Source organism: Netta rufina (assembly GCF_964035555.1).
Source record: "Netta rufina genome assembly, chromosome: 8".
Lineage (NCBI taxonomy): Eukaryota > Metazoa > Chordata > Aves > Anseriformes > Anatidae > Netta > Netta rufina.
The window spans coordinates 20,749,071-20,776,383 of record NC_140131.1 but is presented as its reverse complement, the minus strand read 5'-3'; the positions used below and the strand labels follow the sequence as shown (position 1 = coordinate 20,776,383).

Genomic DNA, 27,313 nt, shown 5'->3' with positions numbered 1-27,313 from the left:
CAGTTAGCGTTAGTGTCTGCCAGGGTCTGCACCCTCCACAGTGATCCCCACCCCAAATCTCCAGACAAAAACAGGAGACGAATCTCAACAGCTGCAGAAGGCTCAGATTATGAATCTTAATAAGGGTAAGAAGTTATTTGAAGTGCTTCTTTTCATAAGTCTCTAATGATGGCTGTAAGGGCTACTACATATTCCCATTCAAGTTGTCAAGATAATGCTAACCTCTTCAGAGAGACGGAGTCATGGCAGTGCGAGCCACGTGCCTACAAACATAAATAGTGCTCGTACACACCATTGTGGTGGTTTATGCTCTACCAGCGTGCTCTTTGCCTCTGCCCAAGTCACACCTTCTTTATACATGCTGAGTTTTCCTTAACTAGGCTACCACCCTGACGTGATATACTGCTTTCATAACATTGGAGAAGTGCCCATTAAAACTGGGTTGGGACCTCCACGCCCAGAGCTGAATATTTTTCCTCCCCAGTTTAAAGGAATGACCTGCATTTTATGTATTTGTCTTAGATTACAGCAGCCACCTTCATGTATTAAGAACAAAGCCAAGCCTGTCGGTTTCTCCGTAATTATGTTATACCTGTCATTACGTAGGAAGCCCTGCCCTGTCTTCAGAAGTCAAGTCATTAGACTCCCTCTATTTTAGTTGGATGAGTCATTTTGTTTCATTCCTGCTGTTAGTGGGCATCTATTGTCAATTGTAATTTCACCCTAACGGGGCCAACTGGCAATACCAGCCATGTGAAGTCCGTTATAAATAATCTCTTCACAACATTTGGTTACATAATTTTCAGAAGTTGCAATGAGGATTTTCAAAGTAAGAATAGTTGTCTTATTTTCTAAAATGGATGGAATTTGAAACTGATGCAAGAAATACTCAATCTTGGAAGTAAACTTTGCCAAATGGTCAGCCTGCACCCTCAAAACCAGAGAAAACAAGTACAGTGGTTTTGTCTCTTGTGCCTGGGGGAAAGCATTGTGAGTCAGGTTTAGGATGACTAAAAAAAAAATCTAATAGACCTTATTAGCACTTCATCTCTTTAGCAAAGTTGCTATCTGAAACAAGCCCCTTAAATAATGTCCTTTAATTTAACTCTGACATTCAGAAGTGAGTTAACTCATACTTCTAGAGTGAAAGGCAGCATCTCTTCTAAGGCTACTCCTCCAAGTTTCTAGGAATAGGGATACCTCTTATCTGGTTTAATTTTATTTTTTTTAACGTTAGTGCTTGTTGAGTTCTTAGCTCTAATGACTTTCTGCAGTGCTACACATGTATGCCTGTAATGAAAAGCTGGCTACAACCCAGTGCCCGTGGGCAGCAGCTCTTCATTGCTGTAATCGAGCTGGAGAGATTGACAGCTGAAGGAAGAGACTGGCTGTCCTGCAAGATGAGTTAGGTGCGAACTTGAAGTAGGATAAACAAGTGGATTATCTGACCAATTTTTCTGCCAAAAAAAACCTCAGTTCTGTGAACAAATCTGTTAGTCTAGTTTCTCTCGTAATTAGAAATTAAGTTCTTGCACTAGTAATATTCTGCATTTTAATCAGACCAAATTCCCAGTGTAGCTTTTTGACTGAACAGTCACATTTGATATTACTAATAAAAGCACATAGCGACCTAGTTAGTCAGTGCTGCTGAGGGCCGATTGTTTGATGTATTTGATGTGACAAGTTGATGTATGCCATTACTCAGCTTTTCCAGCTTCAGACCCTGAGGTGTGACCCTGCATGTTTAAACTAAGGGTCTTTTGAGTGAAAAAGACTTCAGGCTCCACACAGGTCTTTGCTGGGTATTATTGAGACTCTAATCTTTGTATTTCAGTGCAGGATTTACATGCTGTTTTGTTCAGGGGTACTTCACTCTGCCTTTATGGGTGCTTCAGGGGGATTTCACTTTTTGGTCACAGGCAATCTACTCTTCGTGGTGAAAGCGTAACCTTAAGGGGTGATCGCCCCAGAATCTCTGCTGCTCCTTCATGCAGCAGCTTCAGCATCCTTGGTGAAAGTACTTAAGTGTGCTGAGTGCTCCTAGGTTTCTGAATTTCAGCTCTTGGTTTGGTTTCTCCAGGGACTGACTATGCGGGCTGTATAAAAATTTAACATTGTTATGCTTATATAATTTATTTTAGATAGTGAGAGATTAAGATCTGAAAGTAATAATATGGTCATATAAATATCTTTCCTCGCCTCACTTCCCTCACTGTTTTTGACAGTTTTGGCTCAGTTCTGTAACCTATCCAGGAAGTTGTTACTCCTAAGCACCTCGTGCAGCACAGTCATCTTGGCTTTAAGTGCTTAAAGCAGCTTGAAGGCAATGGGGAGGCTTTCTGGCGATGATGTTGATGAGCAGGAAACGTGCCATTAATTCTAAAGACCCTTCAATTAGCTTTCAAATATTAGCTAGCTTCTGGTTCTCTAAAGTCTTCCTGAGCTGAGAGACCCTTTTGAAGTCTACCTGGTGCAGCAGCTTTCAATCTCAAGTTAATTGTATCTGCTGCTGGATGCTGCATTGCTTGGAGAGTTCTTCACCCGCAGCATGCCTTGTAGTTACCTCAGAGGTACTTTTTCAAGGAAATTTGGGAGTTAGGTAAAACATCCCAACAGCATGGAATTCAAAGAAATGCCCTAAAAGGCAGGGGTTACATTTTTATAACACAATGACATCTCAACAAGCCTGCAGCAGTGCTAAGAGGTCTCCATAAAGATGAGATAGAAAAGCCTCTATCTATGGAAGCTATCTACACAGGATAGAAAATGTTCTGCTTTAACTACTGCACTGAGGAGGGTCATGGTTAATTTTGAAAAATAAATAAATAAAAAAAATGCAGGATTGCCATAGATAACTGTTGCAAGTAGTAGAAATGTAACTGAAAATATCTTCTCCCTAGCTACCAAAAGCCAGAACTGCTTTCGTTTCCAGTACCTGGACAAAAAATGTAAGGCAGAATTGTGTCCCTCCATTTTAAGTTCAGTGTTTTTAGTTACTCAGATGTCTGATTTGGAGTAGGTTTGTGTTAAAGAGGCTCAAGAGGAAGAATGATTTTGGGAAGCAGTTGCAGGACTGCCTGTTGCCTTGGAATGTCCAATTTCAAGACAGCACCTGGCGTGCTGCTATCAGCCCAGTAGTGAGCCCTGATCCCAAAGGAAGCACTTAGGGTGGCTGGTTCTTGAAGGGATACAATACAGCCCTGTGTAATCCAAGCAGTCAGCTGTCCTGACAACCTATACAGGCCAGCAACAACTGGGAATGTTTTTCAGTGGAGTGGGAGGAGGAAGGAATGAGGTGGAACTCTGTCAAATTTGAAAAAATCTTAATTTAAGAAGATAAAGGAAACTTTTCTTGGCCTCTCAACCCAGAAGATGCAGGGGCACCCCATGCAAGTTCCCTTTTGGATGGCACAGACGTTGGCTCAAAGTTTACATTTCGTAGAACTCCTAAATTAAGGAGCAGTTTGCCATATCAGCCTCAAAGCTGTATGGCACAACTGGCAGAAACCTGGCTGGGAAACTGAAGGCAGCTGAAGTTCTGTTGTCAGATCTTATTTTCTACCTTAGGTTAAATCATGTTGTACTTCATTAATTTCCCCTCTGTTTGATGTGATAGAGTACAGACAGCAGTCCTCCTGTGGGCTGGGGGTACTCCTTTCAGCTACTGGGTTTGATTTCTCTGCTGCACGACTCACACAAGGTCACATTTTTGCTTTTGTTGCTGCATGCCCAGTATCAATAATAATTCATATCAAATTGGCAGCTTGTGTTCCTACTTGCCACTGCTACCATTGCTGCTGGTGGAAAAACTTCTCAGTGCCACAGGAGGCAGGGTAGTACTGGTTCATCCTCCCAGTTCACGATGTGCTCTATTCCCTGTCTCTCCAGAAAAGCCTGTTACAGACCTGGTGTTGTAAATGGATGCAATTCAGGAGCTAACCAGCGCTTTACAGAGCGAGAGGAAATGAACTGCTGAGCAGGCAGCAACGTTGACCTCCCATTGGGAATTTCCAGCCCTTTCCCTCTTCCTTCCTCCCTCGGTATGCACACAGTAAATAGAGTAAATTAACCGTTTGGAGAGGTGGCACCAAAGCAGTTACGGAGGGCAGAATAGCGGTCAGTTAAAAACTACTGACAAGATAGCGCCCAGTCCTCTCAGCATCCCAGTCATGCCACCACAAATACTGGCAGCAGGAGAGAGGTCTGACAGTGATGCCAGCATTAAGTGGGAGGAAGGCTCTTTAAATAACTAGCAGTGGGTCTTATTCCCGGGCTGTGTCAACATGGAGCTGTTGTTTTACCCTCTGAACAGAAGTTAGTCATGTAATTGTGTGGCAGGCAAGTGACAGAATTAAATCATTCTTGCTGCTTCTGGTTGCTGGGACTGTTTTAGAAGTGGACACTGCCTATCTTCTCACACTTCAGTTCAAGAACAAATGAAGCAACAAATGAAAAAGAATAGATTTGGTTCAAACTGGAGGAGTAGCACTATTGAACTTTATCAATAAGCCAAAAGAACGCTTGTTCTTTTTAAGCTCAAAAGCTTCTGCATTTTGAGGGGCAAAAGCAGTATTAGTCCCTTCCCCTGTTGTTGTTAACCTTGAAATGCAACATGTTGAATGTTTGGGAAGTGTTGTGGAGTAATATCATTAGCCTTTTTCCAGCAGCCTGTTGGCAATCACAAAGCAGGATGCTGCGTGATGTGACCCAGCGTGGCTGTTACATGGCTGAAGAATCCCACTTGGCAGCTAGCTGACTTGTGTGGACATCCTGAAGTGTTCTGATAAATCCGAGAGGTAGAACTTGCTTTTCCTGTCTCACTTCCTATGAATGTGGTGTAGCTTGATGTTAATAATCAAGAAGTACCTGGGCTTCTTATTAAGAAAAGTCATCAAGTTGGTGCCTAACTTTACAGCAGATGCTACCTCTACAGAAGTGCACATACATAAAATACACATTTGTATCTTAGCTGCATCAAGTTCCTTCAAGTTGAATATATTGGCTAGTATTACCTTTATTTTAAAGCTTTTATAATTGTCTAAAAATACCAGATCTCTCCTGAATAATATCCCTTACAAACTTCAGTTATACTTAATCATAATACTTTATTAATTTGCCTTTAGCTTTTGTAAGGAAACTGATTATTTTATTAATACACCAGCAATTCAAACAGTGACTTTTTGTAGCTTTGATTACTTTTAGATAATGAGTATTGGATGTGCTCAGTCTTCCTACTGACTCTTTTCCTTCAAAACTGTATTAATTCTGCCATAACCCAGAAAGGATCTTCAGAAATTACTTGAGTATATTCTTGTTTTAATAAGCTACTGAGACACACAAGGTCTAAACAATGCTGTTAGGAGATCTGAAAAAGCAAACGTAGTGGCACAGGCTGAAACTGAAAAGCTATCTGAACTGAGCTAGGAATTGGATGGCCGAGGCTAGGGTTGTGTTACCCTGGTTATTTAGCAGCTGTTGGAAATAGCACTGGTGAATGGAGTCCCTTGTCTGGTCAGCAGAGCCAATTACAAGTGTCTGGGTTTAGCCAACAGGAAGTGGAGCAGCAGCCAGTAACTAAGTTTAGTGTGATGGATGTGTTTCTGACTTCATCCATGTGTATTTACGCTGCCCCATACGAAAGTGAATCAGCCCATAGGACCGAGAAGGAGCAAGACAACTAAAGCTCCCTCAGCCAGGGCTTAGCTGAAACTCAGACTGGGGCTCTCCTAACGAGAATCCATATTAAGAGTCTTCCCTGGTGCTGAAGTTAAGACAGCATGCAATATTTGGGCAAGTATTCATGCTCAAGCTGGGATCTTCTCGGATAAAAGGAAACGCTGGTTTATTTTCTAAGGCATATGTATTTCAAGGAGACAAGATCACAAGAGTGTTTTAGTCAAGTGAAGTAAATATTTTAAGACGGAAAACTCTTTTTTGTTTAAGAGAAGAAAATGGCTGTGGACAATTGCTTGAACAGCATCTTGGTTGCTGACAATTGAGGTTGACAGCTTTGTGATTTATTTTTAGCTAGAGAATTTTGTTTAAGACAGAAGTACTTCAGGCTGTGTAGCTTTGGCAGTTGCTGCATATTCAGTGTGGGTGGATGGAACTGAGAAGTCGCATCTGTGCTAACAAGCATTTTGGGATTGCATTAAAAAATTAAACTCATGTACTGGAAACTGAAGCTGTATCAGCTCACCTGGGGAGCTCTACCCTCCGAATACCCTCCAGAAGGTAAGTAGTGCTGCCTGTCCAAGGCAAAAATAACTACCTGGGCCTCAAGTTGTGACATCAGCTCAAGTTTGGGCACGTTCTTTGACTCTTGAGATTACAAGTCAGTGAGTTAGACTCTACCCTCTCCATCCCAAGTTTTCCCTCTAGCTAGAAAGGCTAAAAATAAATTTCAAAAAGCCAGCTGAGAAATAGATTAATGCAGTCATTGTTCCAGGTGCTGAGTCTAAGGAGAGTTCCCAGTACTGTAGGACTTCTTATTAGAAGTAATTATGTCACTTGGAAAGCAGCTTGGACATTTATGTCATGTTAACTCAAAGGTCTGATCAGTTGTTGCTTTACATCTGCAAAATAAACCTCTCGCCAGCTACACGTTGTTACTGTAGGTATTTCTGGCTTGCTGTGGGGTCAGTTGAACCATGATTCTTTAAGTAGTCTTTTTGCAGAAGAGCTCTTCAAATGTTTGTGCTAACACTGTGTGAATAAATAGCAATTCATTTCTTTTTCTTAGAAGTAGATAATGCCTTGACTTTGATCTGGCCAGTATTACTGACTCCTCAGGAATTCCGTTGGAGTGAAGTATAATCCACATTAAGCAACTTCTCTCCCAAAGTAGTGCTTAAAAAGAAAGCTAAATGACTTGCTGTGAGCTGTCATAATGTTTGGCCATCCCACCTTTCCTGGAGAAGGACTGCATGACCTAATCCTTACTCTTTATACTGGAGAGGTTTACTGGAACTTACTGCTACTAAAGATATCAAGTAAACTTTTGATTTACATGTATGCAGTTTCCCAGTTATCTTGGCTGGTGCCTCTTCATAGCACCCCTTTCCCTGAAACTATCGTTGTGGCAGTAGTTGTAGTCCACTCTAGGCAGGATTCAGAGGAACAAAGATTGGGACTTCATTGTACTGAATGGAAGGAGGTACGTAATACAGAGCACCTAAAGGTGGGGGTCTCTTCGCTTGTTTCTAGATACCAGCAATTGCAAAGCTAACTGGCTTTACAGGAACTAAACAAACCCTTGGAAGTTCAGGTAACAAACATTCTGATAAGGTGTCCAGGGTCTGTGAAAGGTTACATGTACAGTTTTTTTATTCTAAAATCCCGTTTTGTCTGTCATTTTTAATTGCATTAAAATCTCTCCCACTGCAGGAGAGTGCTTTTATCTGTCGTACTTTTTGGTTTTGCTTCCTCACCCAGAGGCATGCTCAAAAAAAGTCAGATTGGTGCTTTGAGTTGTGTTGCCTGACTGTTCCCAGTTCCAGTGGCCAGGTCCATTGTGCCTTTTTTTCTTTTTTTCCCCCTCAATTGATGCTAGGTCTAGCTCCCTTGTGATCACATGAGTTCCTCACCTTAAAGCATTTCTAAATGCATATAAAAACCTGCATCATTTTGCTAGCTGTGTTTGTCCCAAAGTCACCTTCCTGCCAGAGTTCCACAAGGACAAGAAAGCATCAAGGTAATAAGAGCCAATCTATTGAGTTAGCGTTTGTACTGAAGATGACTGATACTCATCTGCTTTGAAATCACTTAAGCATTTGATAGCATTGCAGTTTTCAGCAGAAGGTTCAGTCCCTTACAGCCTATACAGCTGATGATCTATGAAGAGATTCATGTATCTTGCATTTAGCAAGGAATGGATGAAATTTTTCAATTAATACTTCGGAACTTAAGCTTGATTTATTTCATTCTGGATTCTGTACCAAAGTAACACTTTACCAAGAAGTGGAGAGAAAGTGGGGAAGTCCTACATTAGGTGATTATGGAGGAGAAGAATGGCATACCATGTGTGTCACTAACATCTGAGCAGGGAAACGGGCTGATGGGCACCTCGGGGTGTTTGATAGCATTAATAACAAGTGGAGAGGATAACTGGAACCAGCGAAACAGAGGACAGGCAGTTCTTTCACTCAGCATCTGTGTTTTCTCTTTTAATGGTTAGCTAGACATGACAAGGTCTTGAATTTTTCATAGTGGTATAATTAGCTGAGGTTGATGTCTCTCCTTCCACCAGTTACTTCCATTCAGTGATATCAAATACCCAAACCTTGCCTTCATTGGGATTTTCATATCAAACTAGCCCAAAAGCACTACTGTGTAAGGACCCACCACTTTCACCAAGAAATAACTGCAGGGGAATACCTCATGCAGCACATGCTCAAAGTAAATCTGTTCTTAAGAGGTGAGCTATACGGGGAGTTTTGGGCTTCTCCATATATTTCACTCTTCAGTTATGTATTGATAATTAAGACAAGTCACTACCAGCTTGGTTTGAAACCTGGTGTGAACATGATGCAATTTTGTCTCTCTGAAGTCTCCTCCCATTCTGTCTCTCTCAGCCTGGGACCATAAATAGAAACCTATTCCTTGCCCATCCCAAGCTCTTGGCTCGGAGCTGTGTTTCTTGGCTTTATTCAGTGGGTTGTTTACGGTACTTAAACCTTGCACCACTCTGTGGGAGGCCCAAAGACTAACTATGGATCTGTGCTGAGCTCAAGCAAACCACGTTATTAAGAGTCTGGTTGCTTACAGGAGAGGAACACCTAGGAACAGCATTCAGTCAGGCTGCCTGTATTTCACCAGAGCCATCTGGGAGCTGTCTGAATCCCTCTAAGCTGTTGTTTTTCATGGCCACACGTATGTCAGCAGAAAGACTAGGTGGTCTGTTGAGGTGAGGCCTCAAGTCTGGTAATAGGGCAAGGAGAGTTCAGAGGTCTGCTTCTGTGCTACCACATTATTAGACAGCAGTGACTTGGCCTGCTCAGCACTGGTTTGCTCCTTAGCATGAGGTATTTTTGGTACTAGGAAGCACTGAGACTTGGCTACGGTAGCCTTGTTTCTGAAAAACTTGATCCTGTTCCAATCATGTCAGCAAAATAGGAAACCCACTCGCTGCTGTGTTATCAATTTTGTTTCCTCGTTAAGGCAGAAAGCCTCCCACTAACAAGCTGGTTGAAATTCTTACAGTCTAGTGTGTAAGGTGATGTACATTTGGAGGATTCAGTGGGAAATGCCAGTTACACCAGGAGCCACCAGTTGTTACGTGACAGCCTATTTCCTACACTCTGAGTTGACCAGTGCCTATTCTTTGGTAGTCTTTGAAGCTAGCACATAAAATAAGTCTTTGTGTAAAGTAATAGTGTGGATATTTATATGGATATTTAGTTTGAAAACCCCAAGTGGAAATAGAGTAAAAGATGTGGTACGTACAGGGGTCTTGGTGACCTTATATTAAAGTGTCCCTTTGTATTAAAATATATATATATATATATGTACACACACACCCACACAGTATTGTTTTTGGTGTAAAATAATACATCAAATTGACACTGTATGTAATAATCAGCATTTACCCTATAACCCTTTCTTTGTCTCTCTTCCTTCTATTGAAAAACCAGTCACTTTGGGCTGCTGCCAGCAGCCCCAGATCCTTTCCAGGGCTGTATTGCTCTTTGCACGTTCTTTTGTTCGATGAAGAAACATTGACAGTGGGTTCATAAATTCAAAATGGAGCAAGTTTTTTTTTTTTTTTTTTTTTTTTTTTTTAGAAGCTGCTTGAAAAAGCAGCTACTTCAAAGTAGTGTAGTCAGCAAGATTTCCTTGTACTTAACTTTTCCCCCATTGCTGGAAAAAAAATAGAGAAATACTTCAAAAGGGATGATTTAAGTGGTACAGGAAGGGTAACCACTCTCAGGAAACAGCTTTGAAGGGCACCACAGGGAATAGTCTGAAGAGCTGTTCTGCTTGAAAGGTTGCTTCTTCCACTGAGGAAGCTGAGCGTACCAGGATGAAGAGCCTGGCTCATCCACTGACAGCCAAGGGAATAGGAACAGGAAGCTTGTTGTGGTGGATGCAGATGTCAAGGTAACAGCCTACAGGGTAGAATAACTGTCTAGGAAATCAATTGTAGAAGAAATAGCGCTCATCCAGAGGTTAGGAAGCAGCCTGAATTTACTCTGCCTGGGTGCACATGACAGGACCTTGCAGACATCCAGGCACTGTGCAGGGACACCCTTGTCCTTCCCACGCCACTGGTGGCACCAGCTGATGGCCATCGGGAGCTCATTAACAGGCCTGACAGTCACAGGGCACCAACACTCTGAGGGGGGCTAAAGGTAACATGTTCAATGCACTGGTTTGCAAGCTACACTTTTAATCTAACTCAGCTTTCCCCTAATCCTTCATTGTTCCAGAGATATCGGTTACTCATCTGATATGTTTTAACTAACAAGCAAATTGGTTGTTACCTTGCTTAGTTATTACAGCTAATACTAATTGACATTTGCTGATGCCATTGCAGACCCACCTGGAAAGTTTGTTTGCTGCAAAGCTCATCTCCATTTTTCTCAGGCTATGCTGCCTTTCCCTACAAATTCTACCTATTCTTCGTGTATCAACAGATACACTAAGACTGCTTGAAATACCAGTGTGACTGAAGGCATCCAGAGCACATAAAAGAGAGTAGAAAACAAACTGCAAGAGAAAAACAAATGGGGAAAAAGATAGCCTAGAGACTCCTAAGTAAACCTGAGTATTGGGTAGCATGCTGCAAGGTTCACCAAGCCTCATTTTGGAGGAGAAGGAGGAAAGGTCACCCAGTTGTCCGAACTTCTGGAAGACAATGGCATGTTCCTGTCCGAAGGTATTTCCTTAGGCTATGTTTTTCCACTTACATTAGGTGATGGTGGAGGCACAAAATTCTTGGTACAGGCCACACAGGGAGAAGTAACTCCTTGTCACCACAGCACATCTGTGGGTTTTTGTTTTTGTTTTTTTTTGGAATGCCTTTTTCTCATTCACAGCCTTGCACAACACAAACGCTTATAACAAACCCGGTCGCTCGTTTCTTACCTTTAGTCAAAGCTCTGTCCTCCTCACGTGCTGTGGCTGCCTTTCTCGCGTAGCAGTGGAGTTTGCAGATTTAGAGATGCTGGTGGGCTGCAACAGCCTCTCTCCCCTTCCCAGAGGCCAAACCACTTGCTTCCCCTTCCCTGCTCCCTTTTATACCCCTCTGCAGCCCACCAGCCTCCCAGGTGTGAGACTGCCATGGTGAGTGCTTATTCTTTAACCCTTCCCCCTCCACATGCTAGGAGGAACCTGGCCTGCTGCAAACCATACAAATGTAGCTAGAAAACCAAGTCTTTTAAAGAATTCATCAAAGAGAGCTTAGGTTTTTGAAAGGTAATTGATGGCATCCTTTCACAGAGCTGACCTGAACACTATTAAATCGTTAAATGTGCAGCTCAGCCTGGGCATACTGTACAGCTCTTGCTTTCGGTTTCTTTCTGAAATCCTAAAATATGTAACAGTTTACTCTTTCATTGCTCATACAGCTCCTAGACTTATATTTTCATTCATGTTGTTTCCTGTTGATTCATAAATAGTGGCATTTATGTGGAGTGGAAAAATGAATCAATCTGGGCGGTCCTCGTAATGGGTGATCTGTTTTGTAATTTGTGCAAAGGAACTTCTCCAAGGAAACGATTTATTTTATTCCAAACACTTTGTTGCCTAACTCTTAGCAGCACAATATTCTGTCTATAGCTCATCTCAAAAGCGTTTCAACTCGCAGCCCGGTCCCCACATCCTTTGTTTGTTCAGCGTTTCGTGGGAAGCTCCACCCTTACTTCCAGCTGGTAACCCAGTAACCCGCAGCTCGATTTCCCTAGTTTTTCCTCACCCGCTCGGCAGCGCTTGCTTTTCCATTGGCCACCAGCGCTGCGAGCACCGATCGCCTGCACGTGGTGGCGTTTGTGCGGGCACTCCGGGACTTCTCGTGTCAGCCTTCTGCCTGCTGTGAGGCACAGCATGATCGTGGGGACCGTCCTGTTCCAGTCTAGCAGCTATGGCAAAGAGAGCAAGCTGCTCTGCTGCCTTGGCGATGAAGCCTCTGAGCCCGGTGTGTCGAGTTTCACAGGTAGGACACGTAGGGATGTCACGCTGTGCCATCCCTTTCCTGCAGTACTCGGTGTGCTTAAAGGAGGACGTGGGGCCTTTCAAGTCTTTGTCTTGTACTACAAGACTGGGTGCAGGCAGGACTGAGGTTGCCTGCTTTTATCCAGGTTTGAGGATTATTTGAAATACTCTGCTTTTATGAGCAGTTACAGAATCAGTATTTCAGAACAAAAAAAGACTACCAGCACCTGATGTGGTTCTGAAGTTGAAGATTTAGCATTTACTAGACTTGCCCTGCTCTTGAGCTGAAGAGATTGGTAACGGTAGCCTCCGTGGCAGAGGGTGGGAGACAAAACGCCTCTTACGTGTTGGCTGAATAGGAAAAGCGTTCGTGTCTGGAGAGAAGCAATTTGTATTGTGGGAATACAGAAAAGGAAGGAGGTGGGTGAAGCATAACATCCTTGCTTGATCATGCATTTCTTACTTTGCGCTAAATGATGATGTAAGTTTCCAATTGTCTAGGAAATGAAAGTGGTCATGTATGATTTATGGTTAGGCTTCCAAAGGAGCTGGTACAGAACAGGACTTCCCAGCTCATTTCCTCACTGGGTGTGAATAGAGCTCACAGACTGTTTGGTTTGAAGGGCATCATTTGTGATATGCTTCGCTTATCTTGGTTTCCTCATTGAGGTCTATGCGATTATCACATTTAACTCTTTCTTATCCTTGCATATTGGATGGTAGAGATCCCACGCTGTATGAGCAGCACAGGTTATTTCTTAATAGCAACCTGCAACAGGTACTCCTGTATCCTGGGAAATGCCCCTTCAGTTGATACTGGTTTACCTTACTGCTACTTAGGCAGCTGAGTCACTCTAAAAATGAGAGTTCGGGAAGTTAGTGAGACATTAACTCTTAAAAGCAGTTGATTTTTAGGTAATGTGATTTCTAGGTAAGTGCTGTAGCTAAGTGATTGAAGCTCCTCATCAAACATTAACTTCTGCAGGCTTTTTCTGTACATGACATGGGTGTTGAGAACACGTACCAACCTCCCAGGCATTCCCAAGGAAGTGGTGGAAGTCCCACATCTGCTTTGAATCCCGGCTGGCAGTCCAGCACAGCACCACAAATGGTTTCATGTGGGCAGAGCTGCTCAGCGCTGAGCAGCAGGTGCCATTTCTGCCAGTTTTGCCTTGGCTGAAGTGCCTGGTGCTGGGCTGGCCGGGGGATTTGCTGCAGCAGCTTGGGAGCGGGGCTGACATGGGGCTTGCCACTGAGTACACGGCTAAATGCTTAGCTCTGTGCTTCTGTTTAGAGGAGGGTTGGATGTTCCTGAGCTGCTGTGGCTCAAAAAAGAAAAACTATACATTGGTTATGCAATAAATCAAATGCATATATTTTTGGTTAAGGCCTTCGCCGTTTCAGCAGATGTGTAATTGAAAGTAGGAAGTTATTCAAACACCATTAAGGTATTCTGGAGCTGAAAGGTCAGGATATTTTTTTTTGGAAACACTGCCAGCTTTTGTGTTTGCTGCTTATGGCTAGCAGAGACATAACTCAGCTCTTCTGGATAGCAGACTTGCTGAGTGACTTAGCTTAAGGCACCAAACCCCTCTCTTTTTCTAACACAAGTCATTGGAGGCATGTAAAGAATATCTTATTTAATGAACATGTGTTTGTACTCCCTAAAGAGAGCTGGATTTAGGAACCACTGTTCTTTTCTCTTGCCATTTCATCTGTTCCTGATGCTTAATAACTGCATATGCACACACCCAGCCCTAAAAAAAAAAAGGAACAGTAGGTTGGCAGCCACGCTGTGTGTAGGTAGCAGGGCAGGCACTGGTATTTTTTCTCTTCTCCATGAGAGCACCAGTCCTCCTAGACTCTTTGTCTGATAGGTTAGTATGTTGTAAAACTAACTGCAGTTGATAGCTAGCAACAAGAAGCGTGTTTAAGTACTGCATCTGCAGAAACTGAAATTAAAGAAGGGATATTTTGGTAGCTTAGTCTCTGGTCACTTCTGTTCTTGGTAGGAGAACCTTGATAGGTGCTACTTTGGCAAGGCAGGGAGGCAAGAGTTCAGAAATTGCACGATGAGCGGGTTACGCCAGCAGTATAACCCCGAGTGATTACCAGAAATGCAGTCAAAAGCCACTTAGCGATGTGTTTAAGAACAAGCCAGAACAAACCTCAGCCATTTCCTTTCTCACGTACATATAATATAGCTTAAAAAAATTGAACGTGGACTCTGGGAAACACCCCTGACGTTATAGTTTTCCAGGCTTGAGCTCTGTCACATGCACAGATTTGGCCTGTGTTTGCCTACTGCTTGGCTTAGGCCTCTTCCTGTTTTGTGTCTCACCGACTTCCCAGTTTTCCTCTCCTGCGTTGCATTTGGGCTCTTTGTTCTCTTACGGTGCCTTACAGATTAGTTACCACTCACAAATGTAGATCTCATGAGAACGTGTGTGTAGGGGGTGTAGTTACATGCACATGTTCTTCTGTAGTGGTCTGCTTAAAAACATCCTGTGCCTGACTTCCCAGACCCACAGAAATGGGCCAAGCCTGTTTGTAATATGGTTTCAAACCCAAGTTCAACAAGAGGCTGTGGGGCAGGAACGTATGTCAGTTGTGCCTTCAGAGGAAATAGTTATTACTTCGTTACCCTTTCATGTTTTTGCCCCCTTGAGCACCCCACATGTATGAAACTACATCTTGGCTCTTTCTTGTGTCCTAACATTGAAATTTAATGGGCTACATGTTTCTGGAAAACCCCACTATGAATTAGAAAGCCAATGATGGTCTTGACGCTTTCTTTTTTTTTTTTTTTAACCGCAGTACAACCAGTAAGTGTTCAGATACTTTTGCTTTTTACTTTAGTTCTTTACAAAACCTCGTATATTTGGATTACTTTTCATCATCACAGGAAATTTTTTTTTTCTTACTTTTGTCTGTAAAACATGTTCAAGACTGATTCTTCTTCCCACTCCCTTCTTACTAACAAGTATGCATCCATTTTAATTTGAAACAGAAAAACAGAATTGCCTTGGAACACTGTTGCTAAATGCTTAGCATCATCCTCACTACTTTCTGCCCTGTCTGCTTTCCACCTTCTTATTTGCATAGTCTTGAAATGTATCACAAATCACTGTCATTTCTACTCATACTGAATCAGTTACTATTGCATATGTGTCATAATTCAGTCTGCCTTACCTCTATTTCTAATGTTGCTTTCAAATCCAAGCCACAGAAACAACAAAGATGACAAACACGACATTTCCGTCTTGAAAAGGATTCCTTCACTACTTCACATCGAAAAAGCACTTTTAATTTCTCCTCCATTGTTCTGTCTGTGAATACCTAAAAGCTTTTAATTACATGTGTATGTAATTAAAATAATAGAATAAATATTTAGTATAAACATTTTGTACGCAGCTTGCTATTTACTATCTATGAAGCTAATCATCTTCTCTAGTCTCCTTTTAGCACTAACCTCTGATCTAAGACGTGCACGCGTTGTGCTCCCTTTCCATAAAGGGCTTATTGTGCAGTAGGAGCTTTGCTCTGCTGCACACTGGGTTTTGATTTACTTACAGTTGCACACAAAGTAATTTCCTCTTTTGTCCTTTCTTCAGAGGCCCTGCACCGCCCCTATGGTTGCGATGTTGAACCCCAGGCACTGAACGAAGCCATCAGGTGGAGCTCCAAGGAGAACCTGCTTGGAGCCACTGAGAGCGATCCCAACCTTTTTGTTGCACTTTATGATTTTGTAGCAAGCGGTGACAACACGCTCAGTATCACCAAAGGTAAGGCTCGAATCACACGGCAGCTACTAGGCTGTAAACTTAGCAAGAGAAAATAGAAAACAGAATTCCTCTTCTGTTGTTCCGTTTAACAGAACGAGTGCAGCTAGAGAAGGTTGCTCTCTAAACTGATGGATTACATGCACGCTCCCTCTCTCACTTGTGTTGGAGCGACACCTGCTGGGCAGTTCTAGTACAGATACAGCTTCGTATAATACCAATCTATGGCAGCTACATCCAGGCTCCCCAGATCACTAGTCACATGAGACACCTATTTTGGGAAAACCTTTACATTACTGGCAAAAATAGAATTCAACACTTTCAGCTGGAGCAAAATCAAGAATTAAGAATGGCACAGAGATTTTCTGTTTCTGTTCAGTATGTATATAAGAATATGCCCTGCTGCACAACTGGTAAAAAAAAATAAAATGCCATTTTTATATCTGTATTTATATAAATTATTTATTAAATGCCATTAAGATGGACACAAACCTCATCCCTCCAAAAAAAAACCACACAGCTTTCTAGTCCAGAAACATGGACTGCGGGAAGGTTTTTGAGTTGATCATTCACACTGTAGTACTAATTTAGGAACAGTGCATAAGGAATTCTGTCTGAAACTTTACATTATAAACCCTTTATATACAGCAATTTAGTTACAAAATCATTGCTGCAGACTTTTATTTGTTAGCTACAAACCCAGGCTTAGAGAGACATTCCCTGTCAGCCCACTCGATGAGACCCAGTAGATTGTATCGTGCTTACTCTGCTTTTTTCCTTCTGCTCATAGGTGAGAAGTTGCGAGTCCTGGGTTACAACCAGAACGGTGAATGGAGCGAGGTACGTTCGAAGAATGGGCAGGGCTGGGTACCAAGCAACTACATCACACCAGTGAACAGCCTGGAGAAGCATTCATGGTACCATGGGCCGGTGTCACGCAGTGCAGCAGAGTATCTGCTGAGCAGTCTCATCAACGGCAGCTTCCTGGTTCGTGAAAGCGAGAGCAGCCCCGGGCAGCTATCCATCTCGCTCAGGTACGAGGGACGCGTTTACCACTACAGGATCAATACCACCTCAGATGGAAAGGTAAGGATTTCTGGACAATGCTGTGCGGAAAGGAAATAAAAATATTAAGAGGTGGTGCAGAATCGCAAGTTGCAGGCTGTTAGTTAAAGAAGGAGTGTGTGTGAGGAAGGCCTGCTGGCTTATTAGTATAAAAAAAGAACCTTTTATGCCAAGAGGTTGGTTGTAACACCCAATACCACTTTGGAAGGACTGCAAACTGCACTTTTCTGGCTGAAATAGCAGCTGGGGAGCAAAGCGGTTGTGTTTTTGTTTTGATGTGGTGATACCTTTCTACTGGTCTTCTTAGAACAAGCAGAGTTTTGGCGAGTCAGCAGTTTTAACCCTGATCAAATGGCAGTATTTTGTGCTGAGAGATGTAGAAACTGGACTCAGGTGTGGCTACAAGAATTCTGGTTTCTAGTCCTGTAAAACACGAAGCAGGAGTCAGCAGTGCTCTAGCCTCCCTTATATTTTGTTTCCTTCTGCAAGTAAAAGTCCTGCGGAGGGAGATTCATTTTCCCAAACAAACTGAGAACAAGTATTCTAAAATCTGGCTCTATTACTTTGTTTTTAACCTGTGAGAATGTCTTTACTGTACCTGTTTTCCAGTGTTACTGGAAGTTCTCAGCTGTCTTCAACTAAATAGATTCCTGGACCTTTCTCAACAGGTTTATGTGACAGCAGAGAGCCGTTTCAGCACACTAGCCGAGCTAGTGCACCATCACTCAACAGTAGCTGATGGCCTGGTGACAACTTTGCATTACCCAGCACCTAAGTGCAATAAGCCCACTGTCTATGGAGTGTCCCCCATCCACGACAAGTGGGAGATGGAGCGGACTGACATCACCATGAAGCACAAACTTGGGGGCGGGCAGTATGGCGAGGTGTACGTTGGTGTCTGGAAGAGATACAATCTCACGGTTGCTGTGAAGACATTAAAGGTGGGTTTTCAGATTGTTGTGCACTGTTCATTTAGTAACCTCTTATGATAAGGAAATTGTCGCATTCTCAATTATACCACCTAATGATACAAATATATGAAAATGGAGTGTACTGGTCTGCATAAATTCCATACTTGAGGGTTGCTCAAGCTAAGTTAGCTTGTCAAACTTGCAGCAATGCATGTGGCTTAAAAGCAATTTGGAATTTGGTCCAGCAAGTGCCTGCAGGAACTGCATGGCCAAGTCAGATCTGTAGAAGTGGTTACCCACATGTCCACTTCCCTTCCCTCAGAAGAGCTGTGGAAGCTGTAAGTAATGAAAGGTAGTAGAAGTATGTTGTACCTCTCCCTTACTTCTGGAAAAAATCAGCATCTCCATTTATATTAATTTTCAAAGTCTTCTGTTTGTTTGAACATCACCATTGTTGAATGTTAACCTTCTAGGTACCCCCTAAGTAAGGGAGATTGCAAGCTTAATTTTTATAGCTAGACAGGCAAACTAAGTCAGTGACTCCTAGAGGCATCCCCTTATTAGCCACAGCTGCTTTGGTAGGCCAGTGGCTACCTGCTAGGTAGAGTCTAACACTTTCTGGGTACTGCAGATTTCTCATTTGACCATGCTGCAGGCTAGCTTTTCAGGGGTGTTAAAGACCCTTTTTTGCTTTTGTAAAAGGCAAAACAGCAGAACAAAGATAAGAATTATTTATATTCAGCTAAAATATGTAGTGTTAAGCACACCTTGGTCATGAAGATTAATCTTCCCTTTTCTATTCGTCTAGGAAGATACCATGGAGGTGGAAGAGTTCTTGAAAGAAGCTGCTGTGATGAAGGAAATCAAGCACCCAAATCTAGTGCAGTTATTAGGTTAGTGAAATACCTTGGTCTTTATATTCTTACTCAGGCTTCTGCCAAAATGAAATTCCTCTCCTTTAAAAGGAGTGGCAGACTTTATGTATTTATATAACTTTTTGAATGAAGTCAGGGTTATGAGGTGATATTTTTATAGCTTACTCCTTTGTGTAGTATTGAGACACTAATTTTAAATAAATCATCAAATATGGTCACTTACATTAGTAAGCAACTTTGCTGCTGATGCATGACTGTGCACTATATGAAGTTGGCAGTATCAGTCTTCTGTCAGATTGTACCCTTGCCTTTAGCCATTCTCCAGGATTCACAAATCAGTGAAATTAGATTTTTTTTCTACTTAGTTAACTAAGATTTATAACATTATTTTCCATTAGTTATTTTTCTGATAGAACAGAACAAGAAAACCCAAAGTTAAAAAAAAAATACAATAGAAATACAACAAATACTGTTCTTTGTAATTCTCAACTCAGAGACATTTATAGAAAAAGCTGCAGTGAGTAGAAGCAATCAATCTGTAACTGAGCAGAAGACAGCCAGATCACTACTGCTGCAAGGGACCATCGTGTTACCACCAAATAAGTACATGAGATCACGGCAGTGGAGACGCAAGTCAGATCAAACAGCACATGAGTGGAAGAAAGCTGCAGGCTTTTCAGTTTGGCTGTGCCCTGTTTATCTCACTGGCACGTGCATGATACGATGATCACTAATACATAGTCTGCATAGCTGTTAATTCTACGTGTACAAAGGTTATTAAGGGGACACATTAAACCTTCACTAGTGTTTGGTTCCGTCTGGACTTTTGCTGCTTTCAGGAGCAAAGCTGTCAAGCCAAGCCTAGGATAAAAGGAGAAATGTGAAGAATGTGAAGGATTTTAATAATGTCACCTATTCTATGCCCATTTAAAAAAAAAAAAAAAAAGGACACAGATGAAGCGTCTGCCTAGCCCTGTCTGGTTCCAGCAGTAGACACGAAAAAGATTGCTCATCAGAGATGCATTTTTGCTCTTTCTGATACGCAGTGTAGTCATGTTTTACTACTGAATGCGGATAACAGTATCAGCAGGAATCCAGCAGTGCTGCAGTGGGAGTTCACAGATTTGACATGAGTATCCTGTTGCCCTCCTCCTCCACTAATACATACTTTGTACATGATTGCAATGACTGTAGCAAGGAGTCATCTGAGGAATGTGTGAGAATGCTGCTTCAGGAGCAGGTCCCACCGTGCTGATGGCTTACCCAGCTAGCACACATGGGAGTGCTTCACATTCCTCTGTAGTGACATTTCAGTCTGGAAAGCTGGCCAGTTGACAGGTACCCACTTCCACTTGGCCACTTTTTAGCTTTAAGAAAGAGGAGCGGGGAAGAAAAGCAAATCATAGGTCTTCAAAATAACTCCTATTTCATTCTGTAACCCTCCAAACAACAGTGTGTGGTAATATTATATATATATATATATATATATATATATATACACACACACACACATATATATATATCTATATATATATACATATATATATGTGTGTATATATATATATATATATATACACACATATATATATATACACGCTATACATCCTTTATGTACAGTATATAGGAGTAGTGGTGCTTTAACGGGCATGTTTCTCACTATCCAGAAAGTAGATGGACAGATAAGTAGAAAGAAGCACTGAATTTTAACTTGGGCTGCATCAATCCAAGTTTTGTAGATGAAAGTCTTCGATTTCCAGAGAAACAATCCTTGGTCCAAAATGCAACGAATGGGTATAACATCAGGACCACCGCTAAGGTAGGGAAACAATGGCAGCTTCATTCACATGCCCCTTTCTCCTCACTGCCAGGTGTGTGTACCCTGGAGCCACCCTTTTACATTGTGACAGAATACATGCCATATGGGAACCTACTAGACTATTTACGGGAATGCAACCGGGAGGAAGTGAGTGCTGTTGTGTTACTCTATATGGCCACTCAGATCTCCTCTGCTATGGAGTACCTGGAGAAGAAGAACTTCATTCACAGGTGGGTGAAATCACATTAAGCTGGTACAAACTCAGATTGTAATGGTGGACAGGCCACCACTGTGAGGGCCTGGGAATTCTTGCTCTTGGGGAGATTTTCTGCAGAGTTATGTTTTACAGTAGGTCATGTGTTGGCTGTTTTGGTTTTAATGCTGTCCTGCAGTACCTCCTCCCCATGGCTTTCAATCTTGTGCGCATGTGCCTGATGGCTGTGAAAGTTGGTGGTGTCCTGTTCCAATGCCCCCGCTCTGGGCAAGACCCTGCCAACTTATCCAGTTGGATAAAGCAGTGCCATGAAGCTGGTACCAGTGTGATGAGCTGCTGCTCTCATCCTGATCTTCAGAAACATAAACCTCTCATTGTAGCAGCTATCGTTACTGGTAATTTACTGGAAAGAGCCCTAATCCCAGCTTCCAGCTCCTAGGAATACATCCACTCAGTGTCTGACACTGTTTAGAATAGAGCTCGTGTTGTCTTTACCTGCTGTATAAAGGGAGTGCTTCCTCCTGCAGGAGCAGGGGGCAGGCTGTGCTAGTACAGGACTGTATTCAAAAGCCCTGCTCTTGTTCCAGTAAAAGAGTGTACTTCTTTTCTTTATACAGGGACTTGGCAGCACGGAACTGTTTAGTTGGAGAAAATCATGTGGTGAAGGTGGCCGACTTTGGCTTAAGTCGACTTATGACTGGAGATACATATACAGCTCATGCTGGAGCCAAGTTCCCAATCAAGTGGACTGCTCCCGAGAGCTTGGCCTATAACACCTTCTCAATCAAATCAGATGTGTGGGGTAAGAAAACTTAACTTCAGTGTTCCTTTTTTTTTTTTTCTTTGCTAGCCTAAAGAGTAAATTGTGTTCTGGCCTGTGCAAAAACACATGGGGAGGCGCACGCCAGGCCACAGCTTCACAAATCAATAGGGTTTTTAGTGTGTGCTGTCTTCACCTAGGCTGACCTGAAGCATCTGCATCAAAGAGATTCTGCCTCAAACTGCAGTAAAGGCCACAATATAACAAGCAACATAGGAGGTGGGCAGTCTTATGACCAGGAATTTTATTTTCTTCCTTCTGCAGCCTTTGGGGTGCTGTTATGGGAAATTGCTACCTATGGGATGTCACCGTACCCAGGCATTGACCTCTCTCAGGTGTATGATCTGCTGGAAAAGGGCTATCGGATGGAACAACCGGAGGGGTGCCCTCCAAAGGTTTATGAATTGATGAGGGCATGTGAGTATCTTCTTCCAGTTCGGGGAACAAAGCCTGGGAGGGATGGGTGAAATCTGTGGTTAACTCTAAATCCTTGCTTCTTATGTGCTGTTTTGTTAGCTAACGTGGAAAAGTCCCTGGTCACTGATGTAAAATGAGTCTGGTCTCTAAGGAACAAGAACTCTCAAAAACTGTCATCTCTGATTACAGCTGGATAGCATTTTGTGGCAAATTGTACTGTCCTTTTGTGAGCAGGACTCTTACAATGGAATCCCCAAAAAAGAAAGAAATTGAGTTCTCTGCAAACATAACGGCTCTGCAGAAGACAAGGAGTTGACATGGTTGCACAAAATACATCCTTCAAGTGTGTTGCTTAGTATTTGCCACAAAAAGCTCTCTGATGCTGCATAACAAATGTAAACTCTATTAATAAAAGAATAAAAAATCATCTCCTACCTGCTGCAGGCAGTGAGCCTTAATCTGCGCTCTCCCACTGCAGGTTGGAAGTGGAACCCGCCTGACCGACCTTCCTTTGCTGAGACCCACCAGGCCTTTGAAACCATGTTCCACGACTCGAGCATCTCGGAGGGTGAGAGCCCCTGTTGCGTGGTTTCTGAAACAGGAGAAGAGTTTAAGCCCCTGGAGCGCTCTTACACACAGGCTCTTAATGCTCATCTCCTAGCTCTGGAGGCTGCAGTGAGGCTTCATCCCTTACTTCCTTTGTTATCCATAAGTCTGTCAACACATGCTCTTACATTCTGCACAAATACTGAATAACATTTAGACACTTAATACAGAGATGGCATATTAATTAATCTGAGCAGCCAGATAACACAGTTCATTTAAGGAATATTGTCTCTTCTATTAGAGGAAGCCTCTTGTTTCCCAGACTAGAGAGAGAGGAATAGTGAGCGAGAGAAAAAGGTGCATGCATATCACAGTCTATTTTTGACTGCAGAATTTAGGTCATGCAGTAGTATTCTACCAGCTTTCATTTAAAAAAAAAAAAAAAAAATCTGCCTTAACCTCTGCATTTTCTACCTAGCTACTTTTAGCAGTGAATCTGCAATGAAACTTTCAAATCTAGTCAACTAGGAGATAAATATAAGTGAGAAGTGTGATAGTAAGCAGCAGACAAGCACAACTGTCTGAACAGCTCAAATTTGAAATGAAATATGAAGCCCATTCATCCATCCACTGCCTTGCTACCAAAAAACACAAGGGGAAATTCTACCAGGGAGGATCTATAATAGGCACATCAAGTGGCCTACACAAATGATAACCTGGGGGTGGCCAGGAGGTTTTTTTTTGTTTGTTTGTTTGTTTGTTTTTTTTAATCACATACCTTGCGTTAATGTTGGGAAGGAAACATGCAGTCTTCACTTCAACCTGGACTCAACCTGGAGGGGATCAACACCAGGCACCTTAATTAGAAACAGAAGTAAATGTATCCAGCATGACCTTTAGCTCCTGGGCCACCTTAGCCCAGCATACAGCTCGTACAGATCCTACCACCATTTCTGGCTGAATTTATAAAGATGGGAGTTTGAAGTCATTATGTAAAACATCACTTACCCTAAACACCTCTGGACTGGAATAAAAAACTAAGTTTATAAACTGCTTCTTCTCTCAGCCACGTATCTCTTCGTGCTGCTCTGGGTCTGCAGTAAAGACCCGTATTTGCTTTTCCTCCTCTTCTGCTGGTCTTTGTTCCAACGATTCTGCTTGCTTTTTCCCCTTGCAGAGGTAGCAGAAGAGCTCGGAAGAACGGCCTCCTCCTCCTCCATAGTTCCTTACTTGCCCCGGTTGCCCATGCTTCCCTCCAAGACTAGAACACTGAAGAAACAGGCAGAGAACAAGGAGAACATTGAAGGAACACAAGATACTCTGGAGCATTCGGCTTCCAGCTCAGCACCAGGTATGAGCACAAGGACGGTTGCACTGAGGCCATGTGGGTAGACTTGCTCCTGTTGTGAAATACCAAACAGGAGAGAACAGAACATCCACCAGCTGGAGATCTGCAACCCAGTATCCCGGCTTGTAAAATTTCATGTTCCAGTCAAGATATGATCAAGTGCTTTGGCTTTTTTCAGTTTGTAGCAGGATTTACTGTGGTACTGTGGCAGGAGAGGCAGGGCTGGACCACCCCATGGCTGCATTCACTCCTCCTGGATTAGAGAGGTGGAGAGGTCAGAACGATGGAAGATTTGCTGAGAGACAAGATGACTCGTGGGAAATCAGCATGGCTTTGTTCTTTGGTAGCACAGAGTGGGAGCTCTTGTCACAGTACAGCTGTCACTTCTCATTCTAGAGAAGGCAGAGACTACTCTTGAGAGCTAAGATGAGCCCACATCTGTACAGGCACAATTCAGACTTCTCTGTTCTGCTCTCAGGTTGTGGAGCAAAGAACCAAAATCTGGAACCAACCTATTGCAGGCTGGTGCCTTGAGCAGCTGTGTCATTAGGGCTGTTTGCCAGCCCACTCCTTTGCAAGCAAATAGAAAATGCTGCAGCTTTTTCAGTGGTTTTCTGGTAAAGCCCATTGTATTCTTTTCTTTTAAGTTTGGTTTTGCTGTATTTTTAAGATGACAGCTTCCAAAGTAAACTTGACAATGCAACAAGAGATTGTATTTTATACTTGCTTTATACTTACTGTCTTTTATACTTACTTTATATTTGGGAAGGAGAAAAAACTACAGGAAATGGGTAAGAAACTGGGGAGAAAGAGCCAATTCACTTTCTCTTAACGTCTCTCCTAAGTAGTCTCCCCAGTGTAGAAAACAGACAAGTCATGCAAGCAGAATGGAATGAATAAAATCAAAAGCAGATCAGCCTTGCACAAAAATAAAAGTGCTAACTTCCTCTTGCAGTCTGTCTCTGCAGATCCCAGGCAACTGTCTGCCAGGCCTTTACAGCCCACTGCAGGACAGGGGGGTGGAAATGGAAATAGATTTTGAAGAGTCACGCTTGTTTCTTCTGTCTAGGTTTTATCAGAAGCACACAGCCGACAAGTGGGTCTCCCGCACTGCCTCGCAAGCAGAGGGACAAGTCACCCAGCAGCCTGCTGGAGGATGCCAAAGAGACCACTTTCACCAGGGACAGAAAAGGCGGCTTCTTCAGCTCCTTCATGAAGAAGAGGAATGCTCCCACACCTCCCAAGCGCAGCAGTTCCTTCCGGGAGATGGAGAATCAGCCCCACAAGAAGTACGAGCTAACGGGTAACTTCTCATCTGTTGCTTCCTTGCAGCACGTGGATGGGTTCGCTTTTGCTCCCACGCAGCAGGACGCGAGCGTGGCACCACCCAAGTGCTACGGTGGGGGCTTTGCGCAGAGGACCTTCTACAACGACGATGGCACTGGTACCAGCAGTGGTGGGGGCATAAGCACTGGTGGTGGGTGGTCAGGCATCACAGGTTTCTTTACACCACGGTTGATTAAAAAGACACTGGGTTTACGACCAGGAAAACCTACCGGCAGTGAAGAAACTTCAAAGCCTTTTCCAAGGTCAAACTCCACATCTTCCATGTCCTCAGGGCTTCCAGAGCAGGATAGGATGGCAATGACCCTTCCCAGAAATTCCCAGAGGTCAAAAATTCAGCTGGAACGGACAGTGTCCACCTCCTCTCAGCCTGATGAGAGCATGGGGAGGGCCACCGACCTGCTTCCCAAAAAGCTGGAAGAAGGCCCTGCTTTGACCAGAGAAAGACCAAAAGCAAAACTCTTGCCACGGGGTGCCACAGCTCTCCCTTTCCGAACCCCCTCAGGTTTGGAAGAAAAGGAGAGCCCAGGGCTAGCAGCAGCTCCTAAGAGCAAAGAAAAAAACAGTGGCCCAAGGCAAGGGGCCCTTGAAGATGGCGAGAGACCGGGGTGGTCCTCTCCAGTCAAGGCTGCAGCAATACTTCCAACCACTCATAACCACAAAGTGCCAGTCCTAATCTCACCCACTCTAAAACACACTCCAGCAGACGTGCAGCTCATTGGCACAGACTCTCAGGGTAATAAATTTAAGCTCTTATCTGAGCATCAGGTCACTTCTTCCGGCGACAGGGACCGGCCCAGACGGGTAAAACCAAAGTGTGCTCCACCTCCACCACCGGTGATGAGGCTCCTCCAACAGCCAGCTGCTTGCGCAGATGCAGCAGAAGAGCTGAGCAACGGGGCAGGAGCGCAGCACGGACTGGAATCGAGCGAAGGGAGTAAGAAGGCAGCAGCAGCAGCACCTGTTGGTGGAAAAGCCGGGAGGCCTGTGATGCCTCCACCTCAAGTGCCTCTGTCATCGTCTTCCACCTCCCCAGTGAAAATGGCCAACGGCACGGCTGGCACAAAAGTAGCGCTAAGAAAGACCAAACAGGCGGCCGAGAAAATCCCAGCAGACAAAATCAGCAAGGAAGCGCTGCTGGAGTGCGCAGACCTCCTCTCGAGTGCCATCGCTGAGCCAACACCAAACAGCCAGCTGGTGGACACAGGGCATCAGCTGTTGGATTACTGCTCAGGCTACGTGGACTGCATCCCACATACACGCAACAAATTTGCCTTCCGGGAAGCCGTGAGCAAACTGGAACTCAGCCTGCAGGAACTGCAGGTGTCCTCAACAGCTGCTAGTGTCCCTGGGGCAAACCCCGTCCTTAATAACTTATTGTCGTGTGTCCAAGAAATCAGCGATGTGGTGCAAAGGTAGCTACTGTCAGTCTGGGTAAGAGACGTACACATGGGGAGGGGGGGGACTTTTTTCTGTACTGATGCTTTCAAAAGGAAAGACTGATACTTGAGTATGTGAAGTACCTCAGATCACTGAGTTCTCCTCACGTTTACAGGTTCATCTCAGAAAATGGGGATGGAGAGGGTAGATTAAAGCTGTAAGGGGCAGAACAGCAGGTGTTTGTCCCTACCTAGTCAGTCTGGTCTGCTTGGTGTGGCGAGGAAAGGAGGATCCTTGCTCCTCCTGTTGAGAGGCAGGAGAACCGATGGCAGGTTCTGCCTGGGAAGGACGGTTTGGGGCTGGTGGCTGGAGTACTGCAGTGGCTGCAGGATCTGCCCAGTCCACACTACTGCGTGCTGCGGCCCCTGACACCATGCAGAAAGGCGCAGGGGTGCTGGTGGTGCCAGGGGCTGAGCAGCTCTGCAGGAGGGTGCGTGTGGCTGGGGCAAGGTCTGATGCACTGACAGTATTCAGAGCTGCTGCAGGTGGATGCACTAGCCCCAGTGGCGTACTGCCACAGTGCTGTTTGCTGCTGTAATGAGAACTGCAAAATTAGTTAATATATGAACCTATCCCTTTTCCTTC

General features: G+C 43.6%; 1 protein-coding gene across 3 annotated transcripts in view; it reads left to right on the top strand.

Annotated features, from left to right (window-relative positions):
• The window catches only part of ABL2 (ABL proto-oncogene 2, non-receptor tyrosine kinase), a gene marked incomplete at both ends in the record, with an annotated part of 46,627 nt that overhangs the window by 14,788 nt on the left and 4,526 nt on the right, over window positions 1-27,313 (top strand). The window contains 10 exons of one of the 3 annotated variants that reach the window (XM_084291265.1): window positions 15,765-15,935; window positions 16,723-17,018; window positions 17,666-17,938; window positions 18,717-18,801; window positions 20,652-20,829; window positions 21,431-21,615; window positions 21,898-22,050; window positions 22,529-22,618; window positions 23,774-23,947; window positions 25,014-25,233. In XM_084291265.1, coding sequence (XP_084147391.1) covers window positions 15,765-15,935; window positions 16,723-17,018; window positions 17,666-17,938; window positions 18,717-18,801; window positions 20,652-20,829; window positions 21,431-21,615; window positions 21,898-22,050; window positions 22,529-22,618; window positions 23,774-23,947; window positions 25,014-25,233 — 1,825 coding nt within the window. Of the gene's footprint in view, window positions 1-15,764; window positions 15,936-16,722; window positions 17,019-17,665; window positions 17,939-18,716; window positions 18,802-20,651; window positions 20,830-21,430; window positions 21,616-21,897; window positions 22,051-22,528; window positions 22,619-23,773; window positions 23,948-25,013; window positions 26,708-27,313 lie in introns of those variants that run through there. The other 2 variants (XM_084291264.1, XM_084291263.1) reach the window with 2 other exon arrangements.